Genomic DNA, 23,179 nt, shown 5'->3' on the forward strand with positions numbered 1-23,179 from the left:
TAAACTGAACCCTAACTCCTAACCTTAAACCTAACCTTAACTCTAACCCTAAACTGAACCCTAACTCCTAACCTTAAACATAATTCTAACCCTAAACCCTAAAGGAGTTAGGGTTCAGTTTAGGGTTAGAATTATGTTTAAGGTTAGGAGTTAGTAACCCTAACACACATTCTAATCTCAACCACAAACACCCTAGAAATAATGTCCCCAGTTCTTTTCTTCCATTTACTATTTTTGTGGGGACTTCTGGTCCACACACAGACCGACACACAGACCGACACACAGACCGACAGACACACAGACCGACAGACAGACACACACCCTCACTCTTTCTCTGACTGGGTTGTTCCTGTGTTTCCAGTGGACCACATCCTGCAGATTCTGGGACATCCTTTAGGGGGTAATGGAGATTTCCAGTCCCCTCTCATCCCAGCCTTCCCAGTTACCCAGAGTGAGGCCATTCGCGGCAGTGAGGACTCTGACGGCATGCATCCCATCCCTTTTCCCCCAACGCTCAGCTTCTACAACGGGAAACACCAGGTTAGATTTACTGTCTGGATGTGTGAGAGGTGTTTAGCCTCTCTTTCAAGGACAATGGAAGTAGAAAAAGCATCATTGAGATGGGTTGCATGAAGTGATACGACAATAACAACAATATTCATTCATCCATTCATTCAGCAGGAGGCTAGAGGAGACCAGTTTGAGATGGCCACACCAGTCTATGGTGAACTGGGAGGAGAGATGGAGCAAGGAGAGGAGAAAAGCCCCACTCCCTTTGACTATGACTCCATCCATACTGGAGAGACCAGCCAGTCCACTGCTACAAACACAGACGGAGATACAAACAGACACACAGCGGAAGACACGGACAGAGGCACAGGCAGAGACAGGACAGGAAAGACGGAGAGCTCCAATGGAACAACCCCTAATTCCCAACACACATCCCCAGTCTCTTCCCCAGTCTCAGCCTCATCCTCTGGTTCCCCCCATACTTCCCCAGATGGCGTCTCGCCTGACGAGGACATGGAAGGGTCAGGCGGCCGTACCCAGGAGGGCTCAGCAGAAGACACCCGACCCACCCCCGCCTCAGACAGCCAATCAGGCGTGGTCACAGACGAGACGGAGATTGGAGGGTCGGAGAGTGTCACACACGCCCCGTCTCATACACACTCTGCTCACACTAAGGACACAAACACTATTGATACTTACACCAAGGACACACACACTCCATCACACGCACACTCTACTCGCACTAAGGACACAAACACTATTGATACTGACACCAAGGACACACACACTCCATCGCAGACAGAGGCAGGAGACTTCGAGGGGTCTTCATCGGCAGAAGAGGAAGGCTCGGCACAGGAGGTGTACCCACCTGAAGACCCCAGATATACTAGCCCCGGCGGTCCTGGAGCCATCGAAGCTCCCCCGGTGGGGCCTGGGGTTGAGGGACAGGTGACTGTTACACCCAAACCAGAAGTCAGACCAGGAACCATGCCAACCCAGGCAGGAGAGACTGTAAGAGACCACCCTGGACATCACACAGACTTTTCTACACAGCACAGAGACGACTCCCGCCAACCTGCCACACAGGAGAAAGATCTCTCCACTCATACTAAAGCTCAGACCAGACACCCCTCTACAGATGGGAAGGACCAAACCAATCAGCATAACACACACGATAGCAATCACTCCACAGACACTCAGGATGGATCCATGTACCCTCCTACACAAACCACCCAGCATCCAACACACGTTAGGGATCCCACCAAGAACCAGACCACATACCATAGAGATCACTCCACCCACACTAAGGACCAAACCAAACAGCCCTCTCACCCTAGATTCCCCCCCACCCACCATAAGAACCAAACCAGTCACTCTACCACAGATCAGAAGACCCCACAGCACCTGAATCAAACACACACACCCCCTGCACACCCCTCCACTCCACCTCCCTCCCGCTCCATCCCCGACTGGGCCCTGACCCCCCAGACCCCCCGGCCTGAGGGGGAGGAGTTTGTGGATTATGACCGGGTGAGTGGTCCTCCTCTGCTGGATGCCGGCCCCCATGCTCCTAAAGAACCTCAGTCCACATACCAACCTGAAACAGGAACTGACTACTACATCGTGGACCAGACTGTCGATGTCAGAGGTAGGTGTAAATCTCAGAGTCTATTCAGTGGTTTAACAATGGGTTGGTGACGTCATCATGGCCGCTGTCATCTCTGCTCTCATGGTTGTTGTTGAATGTTGATGATGATAATGATGTTGTTGATGACGACGATGAGGATGATATATATGTGTGTGTCTCAGGACTGCAGCAGTGCACAGTGAATGTGTGTTTGAACAAAGCGTCCTGCTACCAGAGAGGCAGAGCCAGCATCTGTGTGTGTCCAACTGGATACACTGGACAACGCTGCGAGACAGGTACACACACACACACACACACACACACACACACACACACACACACACACACACACACACACACACACACACACACACACACACACACACACACACACACACACACACACACACACACACAAGCAGATATCATATTGTCACTGTTATTTGTGTAGATGTTGATGAATGCCAGTCCAACCCATGTCGTAATGGAGCCACCTGTATGGACGGAGTCAACTCCTTCACCTGTTTGTGTCTACCCAGCTACACAGGAGGGCTCTGTGAACAAGGTAACACACACACACACACACACACACACACACACACACACACACACACACACACACACACACACACACACACACACCTGTGCAGCTGCTTTAAAACCCTAATCAAGACTTTTACAAAAAATAGACAGTCTTTCAAGCCTGACTGTTTCACCCAAACCAGGAACCAGACCAGGAACCATGCCAACCCTGGCAGGAGAGACTGTAGGAGACCACCCTGGACATCACACAGACTTTTCTACACAGCACAGAGACGACTCCCGCCAACCTGCCACACAGGAGAAAGATCTCTCCACTCATACTAAAGCTCAGACCAGACACCCCTCTACAGATGGGAAGGACCAAACCAATCAGCATAACACACACGATAGCAATCACTCCACAGACACTCAGGATGGATCCATGTACCCTCCTACACAAACCACCCAGCATCCAACACACGTTAGGGATCCCACCAAGAACCAGACCACATACCATAGAGATCACTCCACCCACACTAAGGACCAAACCAAACAGCCCTCTCACCCTAGATTCCCCCCCACCCACCATAAAAACCAAACCAGTCACTCTACCACAGATCAGAAGACCCCACAGCACCTGAATCAAACACACACACCCCCTGCACACCCCTCCACTCCACCTCCCTCCCGCTCCATCCCCGACTGGGCCCTGACCCCCCAGACCCCCCCGGCCTGAGGGGGAGGAGTTTGTGGATTATGACCGGGTGAGTGGTCCTCCTCTGCTGGATGCCGGCCCCCATGCTCCTAAAGAACCTCAGTCCACATACCAACCTGAAACAGGAACTGACTACTACATCGTGGACCAGACTGTCGATGTCAGAGGTAGGTGTAAATCTCAGAGTCTATTCAGTGGTTTAACAATGGGTTGGTGACGTCATCATGGCCGCTGTCATCTCTGCTCTCATGGTTGTTGTTGAATGTTGATGATGATAATGATGTTGTTGATGACGACGATGAGGATGATATATATGTGTGTGTCTCAGGACTGCAGCAGTGCACAGTGAATGTGTGTTTGAACAAAGCGTCCTGCTACCAGAGAGGCAGAGCCAGCATCTGTGTGTGTCCAACTGGATACACTGGACAACGCTGCGAGACAGGTACACACACACACACACACACACACACACACACACACACACACACACACACACACACACACACACACACACACACACACACACACGAGCAGATATCATATTGTCACTGTTATTTGTGTAGATGTTGATGAATGCCAGTCCAACCCATGTCGTAATGGAGCCACCTGTATGGACGGAGTCAACTCCTTCACCTGTTTGTGTCTACCCAGCTACACAGGAGGGCTCTGTGAACAAGGTAACACCCACACACACACACACACACACACACACACACACACACACACACACACACACACACACACACACACACACACACACACACACACACACACACACACACCTGTGCAGCTGCTTTAAAACCCTAATCAAGACTTTTACAAAAAATAGACAGTCTTTCAAGCCTGACTGTTTCACCCAAACCAGGAACCAGACCAGGAACCATGCCAACCCTGGCAGGAGAGACTGTAGGAGACCACCCTGGACATCACACAGACTTTTCTACACAGCACAGAGACGACTCCCGCCAACCTGCCACACAGGAGAAAGATCTCTCCACTCATACTAAAGCTCAGACCAGACACCCCTCTACAGATGGGAAGGACCAAACCAATCAGCATAACACACACGATAGCAATCACTCCACAGACACTCAGGATGGATCCATGTACCCCCCTACACAAACCACCCAGCGTCCAACACACGTTAGGGATCCCACCAAGAACCAGACCACATACCATAGAGATCACTCCACCCACACTAAGGACCAAAACAAACAGCCCTCTCACCCTAGATTCCCCCCCACCCACCATAAGAACCAAACCAGTCACTCTACCACAGATCAGAAGACCCCACAGCACCTGAACCAAACACACACACCCCCTGCACACCCCTCCACTCCACCTCCCTCCCGCTCCATCCCCGACTGGGCCCTGACCCCCCAGACCCCCCGGCCTGAGGGGGAGGAGTTTGTGGATTATGACCGGGTGAGTGGTCCTCCTCTGCTGGAGGCCGGCCCCCATGCTCCTAAAGAACCTCAGTCCACATACCAACCTGAAACAGGAACTGACTACTACATCGTGGACCAGACTGTCGATGTCAGAGGTAGGTGTAAATCTCAGAGTCTATTCAGTGGTTTAACAATGGGTTGGTGACGTCATCATGGCCGCTGTCATCTCTGCTCTCATGGTTGTTGTTGAATGTTGATGATGATAATGATGTTGTTGATGACGACGATGAGGATGATATATATGTGTGTGTCTCAGGACTGCAGCAGTGCACAGTGAATGTGTGTTTGAACAAAGCGTCCTGCTACCAGAGAGGCAGAGCCAGCATCTGTGTGTGTCCAACTGGATACACTGGACAACGCTGCGAGACAGGTACACACACACACACACACACACACACACACACACACACACACACACACACACACACACACACACACACACACACACACACACACATACACACAGCCAGACACACACACACACACACACACACACACACACACACACACACACACACACACACACACACACACACACACACACACACACACACACACAAAGCAGATATCATATTGTCACTGTTATTTGTGTAGATGTTGATGAATGCCAGTCCAACCCATGTCGTAATGGAGCCACCTGTATGGACGGAGTCAACTCCTTCACCTGTTTGTGTCTACCCAGCTACACAGGAGGGCTCTGTGAACAAGGTAACACCCACACACACACACACACACACACACACACACACACACACACACACACACACACACACACACACACACACACACACACCTGTGCAGCTGCTTTAAAAACCTAATCAAGGCTTTTACAAAAAAGAGACAGCCCTTCAAGCCAACTCACAGTTCTGTCCTAATGTGGTGAATCATTCTGTGGAATAGTGGAACTGCCAGCTCTTGGTCATATTTAGTCGGTAGACAGACTACATTCTCTGGTTCAGACTGGGAAACCAATGTGACTACAGCTGTATCTGATGGGATCACACACACACACACACACACACACAGTGAGTCATGTCTCTGCTCCCTGCGTATCCCCTGAAACTGGGCGTTAGATCTAGAGTCCACACTTGATTAGTTCCAGGTCCACTGCCAGTATTTCTACTACTCAACAACTAACCTACACACACATTGGCTCACGTGCACACACACTTACTGTACATGCATTGTGCACATTCACACTCTTACTGTCTGCACAGTGCATATATGCAAATGTCATGCAAAACAAAATGTGTGTGTGCTTAGCGAGGGAAGAGTGTATGATAAGTTATTAAGTTAATGAAGTTTGCTGCCTGAGGTCCTGGGTAAAGAGTTCATAACCCCCCACCTAACACACAGATACATACACACACACACACAGACACACACACACACACACACACACACACACACACACACACACACACACACACACACACACACACACACACACACACACACACACACACACACACACACAAACACACACACACACACACACTCTCACACATGTCTCTCTCCGTCGCTCTCTGTCTCTCTCTCCCTCTCTCTCTCTATTTCTCTCTCTCTCTGTCTCTCTCTCTGTCTCTCTCTCTCTCTCTCTGTCTACCAGTCTTGGTTGAGCCCTTTATAAGGTTAAATACAATATATTTTTTGTATGTTTCTCTAGTCATTCCAACCCAATATAATCAATGACATCACAAAGACCTGCTTATTCAGCCTGTATGGTATGAATGGGACTGGTCATTCCCTGGCGATGAATATAACATCAATTCTTGTGGGAAACAAGCATAACATACTCAAGAAATGTAAATATTTTTTTACAGATTGGCATTCGCCATATCAATTGTCTCATCAATACATTTTTCGTAACCTATTGAACTTCAACATTCCAGAGTAGAACACACAGAAGAAACTTCCAGAATGACGGAACTACTCTAAACAACTATTCCGGCTTCTTGTTTCACGAGAACAGTGTACCAGGGATTCATGTTGTGAATGGTCACCTCATCCAAGCCAGCAGTGCGCCGGATAATGGCGTTCTGACGTACACTTCACGGCCAAAAGTGTGTGGACACCTTCTCGTCGCACATCTCATTCCAAAATCATGGCCGTTAATATGGAGTTGGTCCCCCCCCCTTTGCTGCTATAACAGCATCCACTCTTCTGGGAAGGCTTTTCAGTAGATGCTGGGACTTGTTTCCATTCAGTCATAAGAGCATCAGTGAGGTCACGCACTGATGTTGGGCGATTAGGCCTGGCTCACAGTTCATCCCCAAGAAGGGGTTGAGGTCAGGGCTCTGTGCAGGCCAGTCAAGTTCTTCCACACCTATCTCCACTAACCATTTCTGTATGGACCTCGCTTTGTGCACGGGGGCATTGTCAGGCGGAAACAGGAAAGGGCCTTCCCCAAACTGTTGCCACGAAGTTGGAAGCCCAGCATCGTCTAGAATGTCGTTATATGATGTAGCGTTACGATTTCCTTTAGCTGGAACTAAGGGGCCCGAACCATGAACAACAGCCCCAGACCATTATTCCTCCTCCACCAAACTTTACAGTTGGCACTATGCATTGGGGCAGGTACCATTCTACTGGTCTCCGTCAAACCCAGATCGTCCGTCGGAATACCAGTGTGATAAATCACTCCAGAGAACGCTCCAGAATCCAATGGCTGTGAGCTTCACACCACTCCAGCCGATGCTTGGTATAGCGCCTGGTGATCTTATGGCTTGTGTGCAGCTGCTCAGCCATGGAAACCCATTTCATGAAGCTCCCAAAGAACAGTTATTGTGCTGACGTTGCTCCCAAAGGCAGTTTGGAACTCGGTAGTGAGTGTTGCAACCGTGAACAGACGACTTTTACGTGCTACTCGCTTCAGCACTCGGCGGTCCCGTTCTGTGAGCTTGTGTGGCCTTGACATTTCCACTTCACAATAACAGGACTTACAATTGACCTGGGTCAGCTCTAGAAGGACTGACTGGTTGGAAAGGTGGCATCCTATTGACAGTGCCACATTGAAAGTCACTGAGCTCTTCAGTACGGGTCATTCTACTGCCAGTGTTTGTCTATGGAGTGTTGCATGTGTGCTCGATTTTAAACACCTGTCAGCAATGGGTGTGGCTAAAATAGCCAAATGCACAAATTTGAAGGGGTGTCCAGATACTTTTGGCCATATAGTGTATTATTGTGGGCACACTGGCATGCATTCCATGGCCAAATCTAACCAAGTCCAACATTAACAAAGAGGGTTCACTATGGCGCTACAGTCCCTTTGTGCAGAAGCATGCCCTTCTGTTCTCATCTATTGACTGGCCTTGCATAGGCGGCTTCAATGTGCGTGCGTCCATGACAGCGAGGTAAGCTTGCGTGTTTGGCCTAGAGAATAAGGTACTGGTGAGTGTTTCGAAACAGGCTAATGAGTTTCAACTGTGAGCCTAAGACTCTGTGAGCTCATTCAGCCAGCTGCAGCTCTCTCCCTCTCTCTCCCTCTCTCTCTGTCTCTCCCTCTCTCTCTCTCTTACAATCCACCCTTTGTTTTAGTTTCTCTCTCTTTCGCCCTCTGTTTCTCTCTCTCTCTACACCTCCAAGTTTGTGCAATTTGTTTCATCTCTGGAGATATTGTTAGTCATTGGTTCCTCTCACCCCCCCAGACACGGAGGTGTGTGAGTATGGCTGGCAGAAGTTCCAGAGCCAGTGTTATAAGCACATCACCCACCGACGCACCTGGGACACTGCCGAGAGGGAGTGCCGTCTCCACGGAGCCCACCTCGTCAGTGTCCTGTCACAGGAGGAGCAGCTGTATGTCAACGGTAAGTCCGCCTCCTTTAGGTTCTCATAATTCACAGGTCACAGGCCCGGGTTAGGGTGAGAGGTCAGTGGGTAGAGAGTCATCTCTTCTGTAAACATGCCAGCGTTATTGGGTTAGACAGAGGAACTTGGGAAGGGGTAGGGGAGAAGGGAGGTACAGAGTTCAGGAAAGTGGGAGAGAGGGAAAGTTTGGCAGTGTTTCTGGGCTGAGAAAGCAGTCTTTGGGAACATGAGGCTCGTTTTTTAACATGTCTTAAAATGTCTTTGTTATTTTCTGTGGTAGAGCTAAAGAGAACTAACTGTTGTTTCTAACCCCCAGGTCTGGGCCATGACTACCAGTGGATCGGTCTAAACGACAAGATGTTTGAGAGAGACTTCCGCTGGACTGACGGTAGCATCATGGTAAGACAGGAGAAAATCACCCTGATAGGATATTATATGATACGAGTGTTACGTCTTATTACACACACACACACACACACACACACACACACACACACACACACACACACACACACACACACACACACACACACACACACACACACACACACACACACACACACACACTGTCCAGCTGTTTTCTCTGTATGACGTCTGGACTGAGATATGGAGGAAGGACAGTGTGTGTGTGTGTGAGTGTTTCTGTCCGCGCACAGCCACAGGAGAGAGACACAGATGATAATGTTAAAACACTGTTGTTTTAATGGAGTTATCTCTCAGTACTGCGAGACACACCCTTGTTCAGTTCTAGGTGTACCCGTGTGCATTTGGGCATGTGTTCAAGTTAACATGCATCACTGCATTGTTGAAGACATTTGACCCAGGGACACTGTGACAAAAAAGAGCCCAGGGAAGAGAAAGGTGATCGGCGGGTAGAGATTGGGAGAACTCTCCCTATCTGGAAGTTGGCTAAACGTTTGGGTCAGCTACAGATAGAGATTATGGTGCTGGCTAACTTAGATGGAGCGCCACCTTATGGCTTCTCTGTATATTACAGCCACTGACTGAGCTCTAGTCAGCAAAAACATCCAAATGAATGACAGATTTCTTCAATGATCGTAGATGAATTCTGACTATTTTATTTTGAAGGAGTATGCGAGCACACTGACACCTTTACTCCACCTCAGCGCGATTCAAATCCAATCCAATTTCATGTGTCACATGCTTCGTAAGCAACAGGTGTAGACGAACAGTGAAATGCTCTTCCCTACAATGCAGAGAGAGAGAAAGAAAATATTGGGGAAATAATAGAATATGAAAACAATGCAGTAATAATAGATACACAATGAGTAACAATAACTTGGCTTTGTACAAGGGGTACCAGTGCTGAGCCGATGTGCAGGGGTACGAGGTAATTGAGGTAGATACGGTACGTTCAGAAAGTATTCAGACCCCCTTCCCTTTTACCACATTTTGTGACATTACAGCCTTATTCTAAAATGGATTAAATTGTATTTTTCCCCAATCAATCTACACACAATACCCCATACTGACAGAGTGAAAAGAGGTTTTTAGAAAATGTTGCTAATTTAGTCAAATTAAAAACAGAAATACCTTATTTACATACCTTATTTACATACCTTATTTACATACCTTATTTACATTAGTATTCAGGCCCTTTGCTATGAGACTCGAATTTGAACTCAGGTGCCTCCTGTTTCCGTTGATCATCCTTCAGATGTTTCTACAACTTGAATGGAGTCCCCCTGTGGTAAATTCAATGGATTGGACATGATTTGGAAAGGCACACACCTGTCTATATAAGGTCCCACAGTTGACCGGACATGTCAGAGCAAAAACCAAGCCATGAGGTCGAGGGCATTTTCCAAAGAGCTCAGAGACAGGATTGTGTCGAGGCACAGATTTGGGGAAGGGTACCAAAATATTTCTGCAGCATTGAAGGTCCCCAGGAATACAGTGGCCTCCATCATCCTTAAATATAAGAAGTTTGGAACCACCAAGACTCTTCCAAGAGCTGGGCTCCCTGCCAAACTGAGCAATCGGGGAGAAGGACTTTAGTCATGGAGGTGACCAAGAACCTGATGGTCACTCTGAATGAGCACCAGAGTTCCTCTGTAGAGATGGGAGAACCTTCCAGAAGGACAACCATCTCTGCAGCACTCCTCCAATCAGGCCTTTATGGTAGAGTGGCCAGACGGAAGCCACCCCTCAGTAAAAGGCACATGAGAAAAGTCACCCTAAGGACTCTCAGACCATGAGAAACAAGATTCTCTGGTCTGATGAAACCAAGATTGAACTCTTTGGCCTGAATGCCAAGTGTCACATCTGGATGAAACCTTGTATCATCCCTGCGGTGAAGCATGGTGGTGGCAGCATCATGTTGTGGGGATGTTTTTCAGCGACAGGGAGACTAGTCAGGATTGAGGAAAACATGAACGGAGCAAAGTACAGAGATCCTTGATGAAAACCTGCTCTAGAGCGCTCAGGACCTCAGACTGGTGTGAAGGTTCACCTTCCAACAGGACAATGAACCTAAACACTTAGTAAAGACAACGCAGTAGTGGCTTCGGGACAAGTACTGAGTAAAGGGTCTTAATACTTATGTGATGGTGATATTTCAGTTTTTTTTAAATACATTTGCAAAAAAAAAAAAAAAACGTTTTTGCTTTGTCATTATGGGGTATTGTGATGTCATTATGGGGTATTGTGATGTCATTATGGGGTATTGTGATGTCATTATGGGGTATTGTGATGTCATTATGGGGTATTGTGATGTCATTATGGGGTATTGTGTGTAGATTGATCAGGGGGAAAAAACAATATAATACATTTTAGAATAAGGTTGTAACCTAACAAAATGAGGAAAAAGTCACGGGTCTGAATACTTTCCGAAGGCACCGTACATGTAACATGGAATAAAGTGACAGATAGTAAGTAGCAACAGCGGATGTTTCGAGGAAACAAATTTACCTCAAAAAGGGTTCATGCAAATAGTCCCAGTAACTCTCTGGTTAACCATTTAACTCACTTTTTGCAGTCTTATGGCTTGGGAGTAGAAGCTGTTCAGGCTCCTGTAGGTTCCAGTGTATCGTTACCGCTTGCCATGCGGTAGCAGAGAGAACCGTCTCTGACTTGGGTGGCCCTCTGTAGCGCCGTGCGGTCGGATGCCATGCAGCTGCCACACCAAGCGGTGATGCAGCCAGTCAAGATGCTCTCAATGGTGCAGCTGTAGATCTTTTGGTGCAGCTGTAGATCTACTAGCACCCCTGGGTGTACTTGGCATACCCACAGGGGTACTTAAGAAGACTCATGAGACCATAGGGCTACTGGTAAAATGCACATTAGGCGGTACTTCAGGGGTACTCCGGGCAGAGTACTCACATCTCCCTCACTAGCTTTAAGCACCAGCTGTCAGAGCAGCTTACAGATCACTGCACCTGTACATAGCCCATCTATCTACCTACCTCATCCCCATACTGGTATTTATTAATTTATTTTGCTCCTTTGCACCCCAGTATCTCTACCTGCACATTCATCTTCTGCCGATCTACCATTCCAGTGTTTAATTGCTATATTGTAATTACTTTGCCACTTTGGCCTATTTATTTCTTTAACGTACCTCATTTGCACTCACTGTATATAGACTTTTTGTTTTATTTTGTTCTACTGTATTATTGACTGTATGTTTTGTTTAGTCCATGTGTAACTCTGTTGTTGTTGTCTGTGTCACACTGCTTTGCTTTATCTTGGCCAGGTCGCAGTTGCAAATGAGAACTTGTTCTCAACTAGCCTACCTGGTTAAATAAAGGTGTTCTCAACTAGCCTACCTGGTTAAATAAAGGTGTTCTCAACTAGCCTACCTGGTTAAATAAAGGTGTTCTCAACTAGCCTACCTGGTTAAATAAAGGTGTTCTCAACTAGCCTACCTGGTTAAATAAAGGTGGGGAAAAAGAGTAAAATTCAGTTAGTGGTACAGTAATAGATAAGAAACCACTGCAGATGGAGTCTCCATCAGTGAAGGAGAGATCCATCCTCCTCAGTGAATAATGAAATAAAAATAGTGAAACGTAAATAGCAGGGTTCAAAAAGGAACTGTGTGTAATGTCCCAATAAACTTGTTGAAATGTATTGTCATCTGGTCCCTATAGAAGCTTAATTGATTAATGAGATTTGCAAAGACGTTACATTAAGATTCCTCCCGTGTTATGAGGTGACTAGCTTGTAGCTCAGGTGTAGTCTGATTAAGGATCCTGTACTGTATGAGGGCTGTGGGGGCTATCAGAGTAACTGGGATGCAGTAAAGGTGCTGATGAATATGGCTGCAGGTAAAAAGGCCTACACTTTGGTGATGATGACAGCGTGCGATTGTATTCGCAGCAATATGAGCACTGGCGTCCCAACCAGCCAGACAGTTTCTTCCAGTCTGGAGAGGACTGTGTGGTGATGATCTGGCACGAGGGAGGACAGTGGAATGACGTACCCTGCAACTACCACCTGACCTTCACCTGCAAGAAGGGCACAGGTAACGCACGCACGCACGCACGCACGCACGCATGCACGCACGCACGCACGCATGCCTAACCCCTGTCCTCTCTCTTCCCTCCAGTCTCTTGCAGCCAGCCACCAGTAGTGAAGGATGCTCGTGTGTTTGGTTTTATGAAGCCTCGTTATGAGATCAACACTCTGATTCGTTACCACTGTAAAAACGGCTTCATACAGAGATACCCCCCCACCATCCGCTGCCGTGACAACGGCCAATGGGACAGCCCCAAGATCACCTGCATGAGCCGTGAGTACTGCCCACTTCTTCTGTCTCTGACTACCCCCCCACCCAACTAATCAGGGCCTAGATCCAATGACATTAACAATCTCTCTTTTTGTTTTTTTTCAGCCGCTACCTACCAGAAGTCTTTCGCTTCTAGAAAACACACCGACAATCACAATCATAACCAGAATCAGTACAATCACAATAATCACAACCTGTTCAACTATCAAGACCAACAATACAACAACCAAAACAATCAAGACCAACAGAAGACCAACAACCAAAAGCAAAAACAGCAGAGCGAGAGGAGACTTCAACACTAATCTGATCTCTGGTCAGTCCTTAAAAGCGCAGATACGGTTGCAAAAGGAACTTTCCCAAAATTTCTGGATTTCTGGAAAATGTGGGAATTTCTGAGAAAATGTACAGTTATTCTGCATCCCTAATCCCAGAGCAATTCAGATCAGATCACATCCAACGGGCTAGAACCCATAGATATACATATATATATGTGTATGTATATATGTATGTGTGTGTATGTATATGTATGTCAATTTGTATGTCAATTTATCTGGATAGGGTCATGGGGTTATTTCACAAGGTTTAGTCATAATCAGCAAGCTAACTCTGATAAACTCTGATAAAACACTTTTCTAGTTTATAAACAGGTGTTAGGAACATTGTTACATAGAGGATTGAGTCCATTTCAAATTCAACCAGGACAAATTTAAGTTTCAGAATATTTATTTAAGTTAGCTGGCTAACTCGATTTTGACCTTGCTTCTTGAAATCCAACCCCAGATCACTTCTAATTCTTCCTACAACCGTGACACCACAGTGCCTTAATGGTTAACACAGTGTCCAACATCTCCAGAACTGGAGAACTTGACTGCTTCTGCTCTAGAGATGGACACATCTCAAGCCTTCTGAACAATTCCCCCTTACCCTGTTTCTTTACCCCATAGAAATAACCCACTAAAAATAACAGACGTAAAACCCCAACTGTTTTGTTGGCGACACGTTTGCAATATTCCCATGAAAGAGCCCCTTAAGTAAAAGGAGCATCAATTGTTATGTGAGACGAAGAGCCACTCGTTTATCACAATCTCCGGTCAGTCACTTTATTTGAAAAGTCACCATGAAGTGAAATCTGTCTCATTAACGACTGTTGCCGTATGGTAGGACTCATATCAGGGACGAGCTCAACCAGTTCCTTATAGGAGAGGACATGACGAGAGGTCCGTGTCAGACGGCGTCTGTGACAGGTCACCTCCTTCAGTGGCGCTCCAGCATATACAAACGCCGACGTCTTCTCCTTAAAGGCGATGGGTTTTTTAAAGGGAATGGGCTTAACCAATTGTGTTATTGTTATGTCTGCAATGACACATTGTGTTATTGTTATGTCTGCAATGACACATTGTGTTATTGTTATGTCTGCAATGACACATTGTGTTATTGTTATGTCTGCAATGACACATTGTGTTATTGTTATGTCTGCAATGACACATTGTGTTATTGTTATGTCTGCAATGACACATTGTGTTATTGTTATGTCTGCAATGACACATTGTGTTATTGTTATGTCTGCAATGACACATTGTGTTATTGTTATGTCTGCAATGACACATTGTGTTATTGTTATGTCTGCAATGACACATTGTGTTATTGTTATGTCTGCAATGACACATTGTGTCATTGTTATGTCTGCAATGACACATTGTGTCATTGTTATGTCTGCAATGACACATTGTGTTATTGTTATGTCTGCAATGACACATTGTGTTATTGTTATGTCTGCAATGACACATTGTGTTATTGTTATGTCTGCAATGACACATTGTGTTATTGTTATGTCTGCAATGACACATGGGAGAAGAGAGAGTGCAATGAGTGTCAGGTCTTGTAGGTGGGAAAAGTTATGTAAGAAGCTGTGGCCGTTTAATTTATTGCATATGTTACACCTATACACGGCCTGTGATACTGTTCAACTGAAGTGGCTATTGTAAGGGTGACTTGTTTGGCTGTTTCCAGACATCTGCCATGCATAGAAGGAATCTTGTCTTACATCATGTGGCCTTCCCATATTCTGTTTAGTAAAGTTCTACGATACAGATATCTGAGCTGTGATGGCGCTGTTCAGGGGGATGACTTGTACCTGCGAGTCACCACAAACTGCTCTCAACAGAGGCGACTTTGAGAAGCATTCCAAGGCACTTGAGCTATGACCATTTATTCAGAAATGCCAGAAATAATGATTCTTCCCCCGAGGACAGAAAGGACTGGGTGAAGAAACAGCATTGGAAGTTGGTAGCCTAGGGCCTCTGTTCTTCAGTTAGGATTCTGGTTCATGTGTCTTCTTTGTTTACTGCTTTCATCCGTTCGGTCTTCTCTCCCTGTAGGTGTTCTATCATAGTGTTTTATCATCCAAATGATGTGTGTTTCTACCCCAGAGAGCGTGGGATATGCTGTACCGGGGGGGGGGGGGGGGGGATGTGAATACTTTGTCGGTTTTTATGTTCTTGTCTCTGTTGTGTATGTCCCCAAAAACCCACTAATACTGTACCTATACACCATCCTGTGCTCCCATCTCACCTTGCGCTGACTGTGCAATAAAAATAAATACGAATAAACCGATTTCACCCAGTGTGTATCCATATTCTCACACTTCGTATCTCTGTGCAGGAGATGATTCGATAAATCCACTTGAGCTTATTGAAAAAGTATCTCAGTGTCTTTACCCGTCATAAGTACTGACTGCCCACAGAGGAAAGTCTGGGGTTTTACCGGTGTGAGTACTGACTGCCCACAGAGGAAAGTCTGGGGTTTTACCGGTGTGAGTACTAACTGCCCACAGAGGAAAGTCTGGGGTTTTACCTGTGTGAGTACTGACTGCCCACAGAGGAAAGTCTGGGGTTTTACCGGTGTGAGTACTGACTGCCCACAGAGGAAAGTCTGGGGTTTTACCGGTGTGAGTACTGACTGCCCACAGAGGAAAGTCTGGGGTTTTACCAGTGTGAGTACTGACTGCCCACAGAGGAAAGTCTGGGGTTTTACCAGTGTGAGTACTGACTGCCCACAGAGGAAAGTCTGGGGTTTTACCGGTGTGAGTACTGACTGCCCACAGAGGAAAGTCTGGGGTTTTACCGGTGTGAGTACTGACTGCCCACAGAGGAAAGTCTGGGGTTTTACCGGTGTGAGTACTGACTGCCCACAGAGGAAAGTCTGGGGTTTTACCAGTGTGAGTACTGACTGCCCACAGAGGAAAGTCTGGGGTTTTACCGGTGTGAGTACTGACTGCCCACAGAGGAAAGTCTGGGGTTTTACCGGTGTGAGTACTGACTGCCCACAGAGGAAAGTCTGGGGTTTTACCGGTGTGAGTACTGACTGCCCACAGAGGAAAGTGGGGTTTTACCAGTGTGAGTACTGACTGCCCACAGAGGAAAGTCTGGGGTTTTACCGGTGTGAGTACTGACTGCCCACAGAGGAAAGTCTGGGGTTTTACCGGTGTGAGTACTGACTGCCCACAGAGGAAAGTCTGGGTTTTTACCGGTGTGAGTACTGACTGCCCACAGAGGAAAGTCTGGGGTTTTACCGGTGTGAGTACTGACTGCCCACAGAGGAAAGTCTGGGGTTTTACCAGTGTGAGTACTGACTGCCCACAGAGGAAAGTCTGGGGTTTTACCGGTGTGAGTACTGACTGCCCACAGAGGAAAGTCTGGGGTTTTACCGGTGTGAGTACTGACTGCCCACAGAGGAAAGTCTGGGGTTTTACCGGTGTGAGTACTGACTGCCCACAGAGGAAAGTCTGGGGTTTTACCAGTGTGAGTACTGACTGCCCACAGATGAAAGTCTGGGGTTTTACCAGTGTGAGTACTGACTGCCCACATTGGAAAGTCTGGGGTTTTACCAGTGTGAGTGCTGACTGCCCACAGAGGAAAGTCTGGGGTTTTACCGGTGTGAGTACTGACTGCCCACAGAGGAAAGTCTGGGGTTTTACCGGTGTGAGTACTGACTGCCCACAGAGGAAAGTCTGGGGTTTTACCGGTGTGAGTACTGACTGCCCACAGAGGAAAGTCTGGTGTTTTACCGGTGTGAGTACTGACTGCCCACAGAGGAAAGTCTGGGGTTTTACCGGTGTGAGTACTGACTGCCCACAGAGGAAAGTCTGGGGTTTTACCGGTGTGAGTACTGACTGCCCACAGAGGAAAGTCTGGGGTTTTACCGGTGTGAGTACTGACTGCCCACAGAGGAAAGTCTGGGGTTTTACCGGTGTGAGTACTGACTGCCCACAGAGGAAAGTCTGGGGTTTTACCGGTGTGAGTACTGACTGCCCACAGAGGAAAGTCTGGGGTTTTACCGGTGTGAGTACTGACTGCCCACAGAGGAAAGTCTGGGGTTTTACCGGTGTGAGTACTGACTGCCCACAGAGGAAAGTCTGGGGTTTTACCAGTGTGAGTACTGACTGCCCACAGAGGACAGTCTGGGGTTTTACCGGTGTGAGTACTGACTGCCCACAGAGGAAAGTCTGGGGTTTTACCGGTGTGAGTACTGACTGCCCACAGAGGAAAGTCTGGGGTTTTACCAGTGTGAGTACTGACTTCCCACAGAGGAAAGTCTGGTGTTTTACCGGTGTGAGTACTGACTGCCCACAGATGAAAGTCTGGGGTTTTACCAGTGTGAGTGCTGACTGCCCACAGAGGAAAGTCTGGGGTTTTACCAGTGTGAGTACTGACTGCCCACAGAGGAAAGTCTGGGGTTTTACCGGTGTGAGTACTGACTGCCCACAGATGAAAGTCTGGTGTTTTACCGGTGTGAGTACTGACTGCCCACAGATGAAAGTCTGGTGTTTTACTGGTGTGAGTACTGACTGCCCACAGATGAAAGTCTGGTGTTTTACCGGTGTGAGTACTGACTGCCCACAGAGGAAAGTCTGGGGTTTTACCGGTGTGAGTCTGACTGCCCACAGATGAAAGTCTGGTGTTTTACCAGTGTGAGTACTGACTGCCCACAGAGGAAAGTCTGGGGTTTTACCGGTGTGAGTACTGACTGCCCACAGAGGAAAGTCTGGAGTTTTACCGGTGTGAGTACTGACTGCCCACAGAGGAAAGTCTGGGGTTTTACCAGTGTGAGTGCTGACTGCCCACAGAGGAAAGTCTGGGGTTTTACCGGTGTGAGTACTGACTGCCCACAGAGGAAAGTCTGGAGTTTTACCGGTGTGAGTACTGACTGCCCACAGAGGAAAGTCTGGGGTTTTACCGGTGTGAGTACTGACTGCCCACAGAGGAAAGTCTGGGGTTTTACCGGTGTGAGTACTGACTGCCCACAGAGGAAAGTCTGGGGTTTTACCGGTGTGAGTACTGACTGCCCACAGAGGAAAGTCTGGGGTTTTACCGGTGTGAGTACTGACTGCCCACAGAGGAAAGTCTGGGGTTTTACCGGTGTGAGTACTGACTGCCCACAGAGGAAAGTCTGGGGTTTTACCGGTGTGAGCGACGACGGATGACGCATACTCTCCCCACAGTGAATCAACGAATGGATGGAGGAATGAATGAAAGGCTTGAACTGAATAAATGAGTATCTTTCCTGTCTTGTCAGTCAGTGCAGCCCTGCTGTGGGTCCAGGCAACAGCTGCTTGCAGGCTAGGTCGGGGATCCTAGAATAGTGCTCTCCTCTGGAAACCAGCATGAATATATGAACCGCTACCAGCAAACCAACGTCTCGACCTCATGCCGTCATCCAGCTCCTAAAACAATCTGCTGCTTTGACAGACATTTTTCAGTTGCAAGATCAGCGAACAGAACAGGAATACCATGAAAAGGCCTCTGTGTACTTCTGTAATTCCCCCCAAACTGGCAGGAAAACCCTTTACGCAAACGTCCCCACCCTTTGGAAACACGTACATTACTGAGGTCCTGTGTGTGTGTGTGCAGGCATGAATCACTGAAGGCCTATGTCTTTACACCTGGCAATCACAGTGTGCTTTAGTCCCAAACCAGCCCCTCTCCTCCACCAATAGATACTGTACCATGGCTCTTACTATAGCCCTTATTCCTACATCACTCAGCAGTGGTATACACACAAAGCTGCAAGTCTAGGTGTTTTGGTTTCCATGGCAACAAATAAGAAGCAAAGTCAAGATTCTTTATCTGAATTGTTTTATTTTCCTCTTGACTTTGGGTCCAAAAAGTTCCTAACATGGTTACAAACAGTACTGCAACTGAGTAATGTTGTACGTACACAAAACAGTGTAGGGATAAAAATGATTGCCTGGTTGTAGTTTTTTCTTAAACTTTTGGATGAATTGATAAATAAGTCATGGGCAGTTCTTGAACCAGCCAAAAAGGTTTTGTTAGTAAAGGTTCACAATGAGCATGTTACTACAGTTGAAGAAAAGCATTGGTGATGCTTTCTGACAGATTTGTAACGTTCTCTGACAGAAGCTCTCTTGTGTTTATCATAATCATTGTCGTGGCTCATGATTCCTGTTTAAAAAGGGTTCATCACTGTGCTTTGCTGACAGGGGAAACAAGGAAGGTACCCTGACCGTTCAAAAGTTTGGGGTCACTTAGAAATGTCCTTGTTTTTGAAAGAAAAACAAATGTTTTGTCCATTAAAATACCATTCAAATTGATCAGAAATACTGTGTAGACATTGTTAATGTTGTAAATGACTATTGTAGCTGGAAACGGATGATTTTTAATGGAATATCTACATAGGCGTACAGAGGCCCATTATCAGCCACCATCACTCCTGTTTTCCAATGGCACGTTGTGTTAGCTAATCCAAGTTGATAATTTTAAAAGGCTAATTGATCTTTAGAAAACCCTTTTGTAATTATGTTAGCACAGCTGAAAACTGTTGTCCTGATTAAAGAAGCTATAAAACTGGCCTTCTTTAGACTAGTTGAGTATCTGGGGCATCAGCATTTGTGGGTTCGATTACAGGCTCAAAATGGCCAGAAACAAAGAACTTTCTTCTGAAACTCGTCAATCTGTTATTGTTCTGAGAAATGAAGGCTATTCCATGCGAGAAGAGGACAAGTACATTAGGGTGTCTAGTATGAGAAACAGATGTCTCACAAGTCCTCAACTAGCAGCTTCAATAAATAGTACCCGCAAAACACCGGTCTCAACGTCAACAGTGAATAGGCGACTCCGGGATGCTATTTTAATGGACAAAAAAAACGCTTTTCTTTCAAAAACAAGGACATTTCTAAGTGACCCCAAACTTTTGAACGGTAGTGTACATATTTTTCGTACTAACGTCGTTACTGAGGCTAATTTCAATATAAATATATGTGTCTGTCCAGCAGGTCTTTGTGATAACGGTCCATGTTTTTTACTCCTTCCACTGGCGTTCCTGTACTCACCTCTGAGTGCAGTTGTGATAGGACACGGTAGAGCCAAGTTCTTGCTAACTCAACAATAAGCTAACTATGTAAGGTCGAGCCAAGTATAGCTAACCTAACACTCCAGGAATGACCTAACATTCTCTTGGAGCCAGCTAGCGTTGCTAGTGTGTACGTCAGCCCTTGTGTTGTTCTTACATGGGAGTCTCTTACTGTACCTGCGGGAACCAATGGTGTTTTTAAATAGGATGATTATCTGGCCATTTCACTGGGCTAGTCTAGAGTGGGCTGCACTGCTAGTGGTGAGCGAGGGTATCGCAGGCTCTGTGTTCATGCAGATAAATAGATATGCCTGAGCTGTTGGCCTGAGGCTTAGCTTAGCCATGCAGACTAACATGGCATCGTTAGCTAACTAACAGCTTGTCAGTGCTCTAACAACCAAGTTTCACAGATATCACTGGGTCTACTCATTCACTATAAGAAACTATTTGTGTAAAAAATAGCACACAAAAAAATATTTTGAAAAAAAATGGGGATTTACACTGCAAGTGTTGCTTTTGGCTTTCTGCTGTGTATAAAAGCTCAGAGGCATGCCTTGTGTTTCTAAACTAGAGGCTAAGGTGTACATAGAGGCACAGCAACTAGTGTTTAACATACATATTATACTGCAGGTCTGCGTGTCACAATACTACTCAGTAAGACAACTATTGCCAGGCATTTTGTGTTACTGCTGAGGACTAAATGCGGTTTACCTTGTCCCTTCCAGGCCACGGTAAGTCTTCTGACATAAACAGTGTCCAGTGCAACATTTGTATTTTGGTTTCCTCGTTTGTATGTTTCTGGGGTTAGTTTCAACACTTGAGCCCTGTGACTGAGCACAGAACTCTGGGATAGCGTAGCGCAGAAAATAAAACAATACTTCTATATCAAAAGACATCCATAAACAGAAATACAATTCTAGATACTCACATTCTACATATTCATAGTAAAAAATAAACTAAACAATGCTAATGGATGGCTTCTCCTTTTTTTATATCCATTTCTATGATGAGAATGATGTTTGGTCCACACACATCATTAAATAAACTAGTCAAAATGATGGTGAAGTACATGACACTGTTGTAGCACCCTGCAAAGATGGACAGCAGACTGGATTTTCATTGTGCTGTAGTTGCATTCTATAACATAATAATATTAGCTTGAGCTACGCTATCTTTGCTTTTTGTGTTTGTGTTGTCCTGGGTTTAATTGAACAGAAAAGGTAAGTGCCCAAAGGTATCAGTTCAGTTGTCAGACGCTTTACTAGGTTGTTCTCAGTCCAAGGACTTCCTTCAAGCTATGGTATGCCTCGTCCACTTACAATGTCACTTTGGGACAATGTGACATCATCTGTTTCTCCACCACCATTCCCTCCCTCCCTCCCCTTCCCTTCCCTTCCCTCCCACCAACCCTTTCCCCAAATCCATCCTCTCTTTCTGTTCCTACATAGAAATGACCGATTAAAGAACATACCACCCCCCCCATACACTATCAGGTCCCAGATTACAAAAAAAACATGGTTTTACTGTATCTAAAAAGAAATTATCACAGTTTGAATGTTTTCTTAAACATTTTTGTTATATCAGTAACTTCCCCTATATGACCTCCCTCTCTCTTAACTCCTCTTCCCGTCTCCATCCTACTCTCTGTAAATGTATTAGCTTTTCTAGTGTGTGTGAGTGTGTGTGTGAGCGTATTGGGGTTCTCAGTTGTGGCCCTTGAAGCAGTAGACTCCGTACAGCTTGTGTTTCTTGTCGGGGTAGCCGTTGAACCTCACGGCAGCTTCCGTTGGGCTGCAGCGCCTACGGGGGCGGGTGATGGGGTAACGGACGCTCCCGTCAGCCAACCAGCCGGCGTCACAGCGGTCGTAGCCCAATAGCTTCCAGGCGGCATACATCTGGCCCACCTTGGCAATCTGAGCTCCGTCCTTCTGACACGCAACCACAGCCTCATCATATGTAAGCTTGGAGGGGTGGATCAGGTAGTAGAACCGCCCTAAGAGAGGGAGGGAGAGAGAGGGTTAGATACATATGTACACACATACCCCCCCCCCACTCCCCACACACAGACACACACACACACACACATAGACACACACACACACACACCTTTGTAGTTGGAGGTGAAACAGAACACGTCGTATCTGTTCTTCTCCTTGTCTCTGAGGCCGTAGTTGCGTACCCCGGGGACAGTGTTCTTGCCCCCACAGGGCTCCCTGGGGGTGGTGATGGGGTACTGGACGGATCCGTCACTCAGCCACCCAGCGTTGCACCAGTCTAAACCCCCACGCCACGCCTCGTACAGCTGGTCAAACGACGCCACGATGGAGTCCTGCTCGCGACACGCCCGCTCGGCATCAAAGAAGTTCAGGTTGTAACGACCCAGCCGAGGGAAGTAGGGGTAGACGATACCTGGGAGAGAGAGGGAGGAGAGACAG

At 46.8% G+C, this 23,179-nt stretch overlaps 2 protein-coding genes across 4 annotated transcripts in view; one reads left to right on the forward strand and one right to left on the reverse strand.

Moving 5' to 3' along the window:
- The window catches only part of vcanb (versican b), a 38,942-nt gene extending 22,944 nt beyond the window's left edge, over positions 1-15,998 (forward strand). The window contains exons 8-16 of one of the 2 annotated variants that reach the window (XM_031809174.1): positions 362-540; positions 682-2,158; positions 2,320-2,433; positions 2,589-2,702; positions 8,470-8,628; positions 8,946-9,028; positions 12,968-13,112; positions 13,197-13,379; positions 13,482-15,998. In XM_031809174.1, the coding sequence (XP_031665034.1) occupies positions 362-540; positions 682-2,158; positions 2,320-2,433; positions 2,589-2,702; positions 8,470-8,628; positions 8,946-9,028; positions 12,968-13,112; positions 13,197-13,379; positions 13,482-13,678 (2,651 nt within the window). In that variant the 3' untranslated portion in view covers positions 13,679-15,998. Of the gene's footprint in view, positions 1-361; positions 541-678; positions 2,159-2,319; positions 2,434-2,588; positions 2,703-8,469; positions 8,629-8,945; positions 9,029-12,967; positions 13,113-13,196; positions 13,380-13,481 lie in introns of both variants that reach the window. The other variant, XM_031809173.1, reaches the window with a different exon arrangement.
- Positions 15,999-19,493: 3,495 nt separating this feature from the next.
- Positions 19,494-23,179, reverse strand: part of hapln1b (hyaluronan and proteoglycan link protein 1b) — a 32,746-nt gene continuing 29,060 nt past the window's right edge. For both annotated transcript variants that reach the window (XM_020466188.2, XM_020466189.2), the window contains exons 5-6: positions 22,851-23,153; positions 19,494-22,737 (exon numbers count right to left, since the gene is read on the reverse strand). In XM_020466188.2, the coding sequence (XP_020321777.1) occupies positions 22,448-22,737; positions 22,851-23,153 (593 nt within the window). In that variant the 3' untranslated portion in view covers positions 19,494-22,447. The remainder of the gene's footprint in view (positions 22,738-22,850; positions 23,154-23,179) is intronic.

Source organism: Oncorhynchus kisutch, linkage group LG29 (assembly GCF_002021735.2).
Source record: "Oncorhynchus kisutch isolate 150728-3 linkage group LG29, Okis_V2, whole genome shotgun sequence".
Lineage (NCBI taxonomy): Eukaryota > Metazoa > Chordata > Actinopteri > Salmoniformes > Salmonidae > Oncorhynchus > Oncorhynchus kisutch.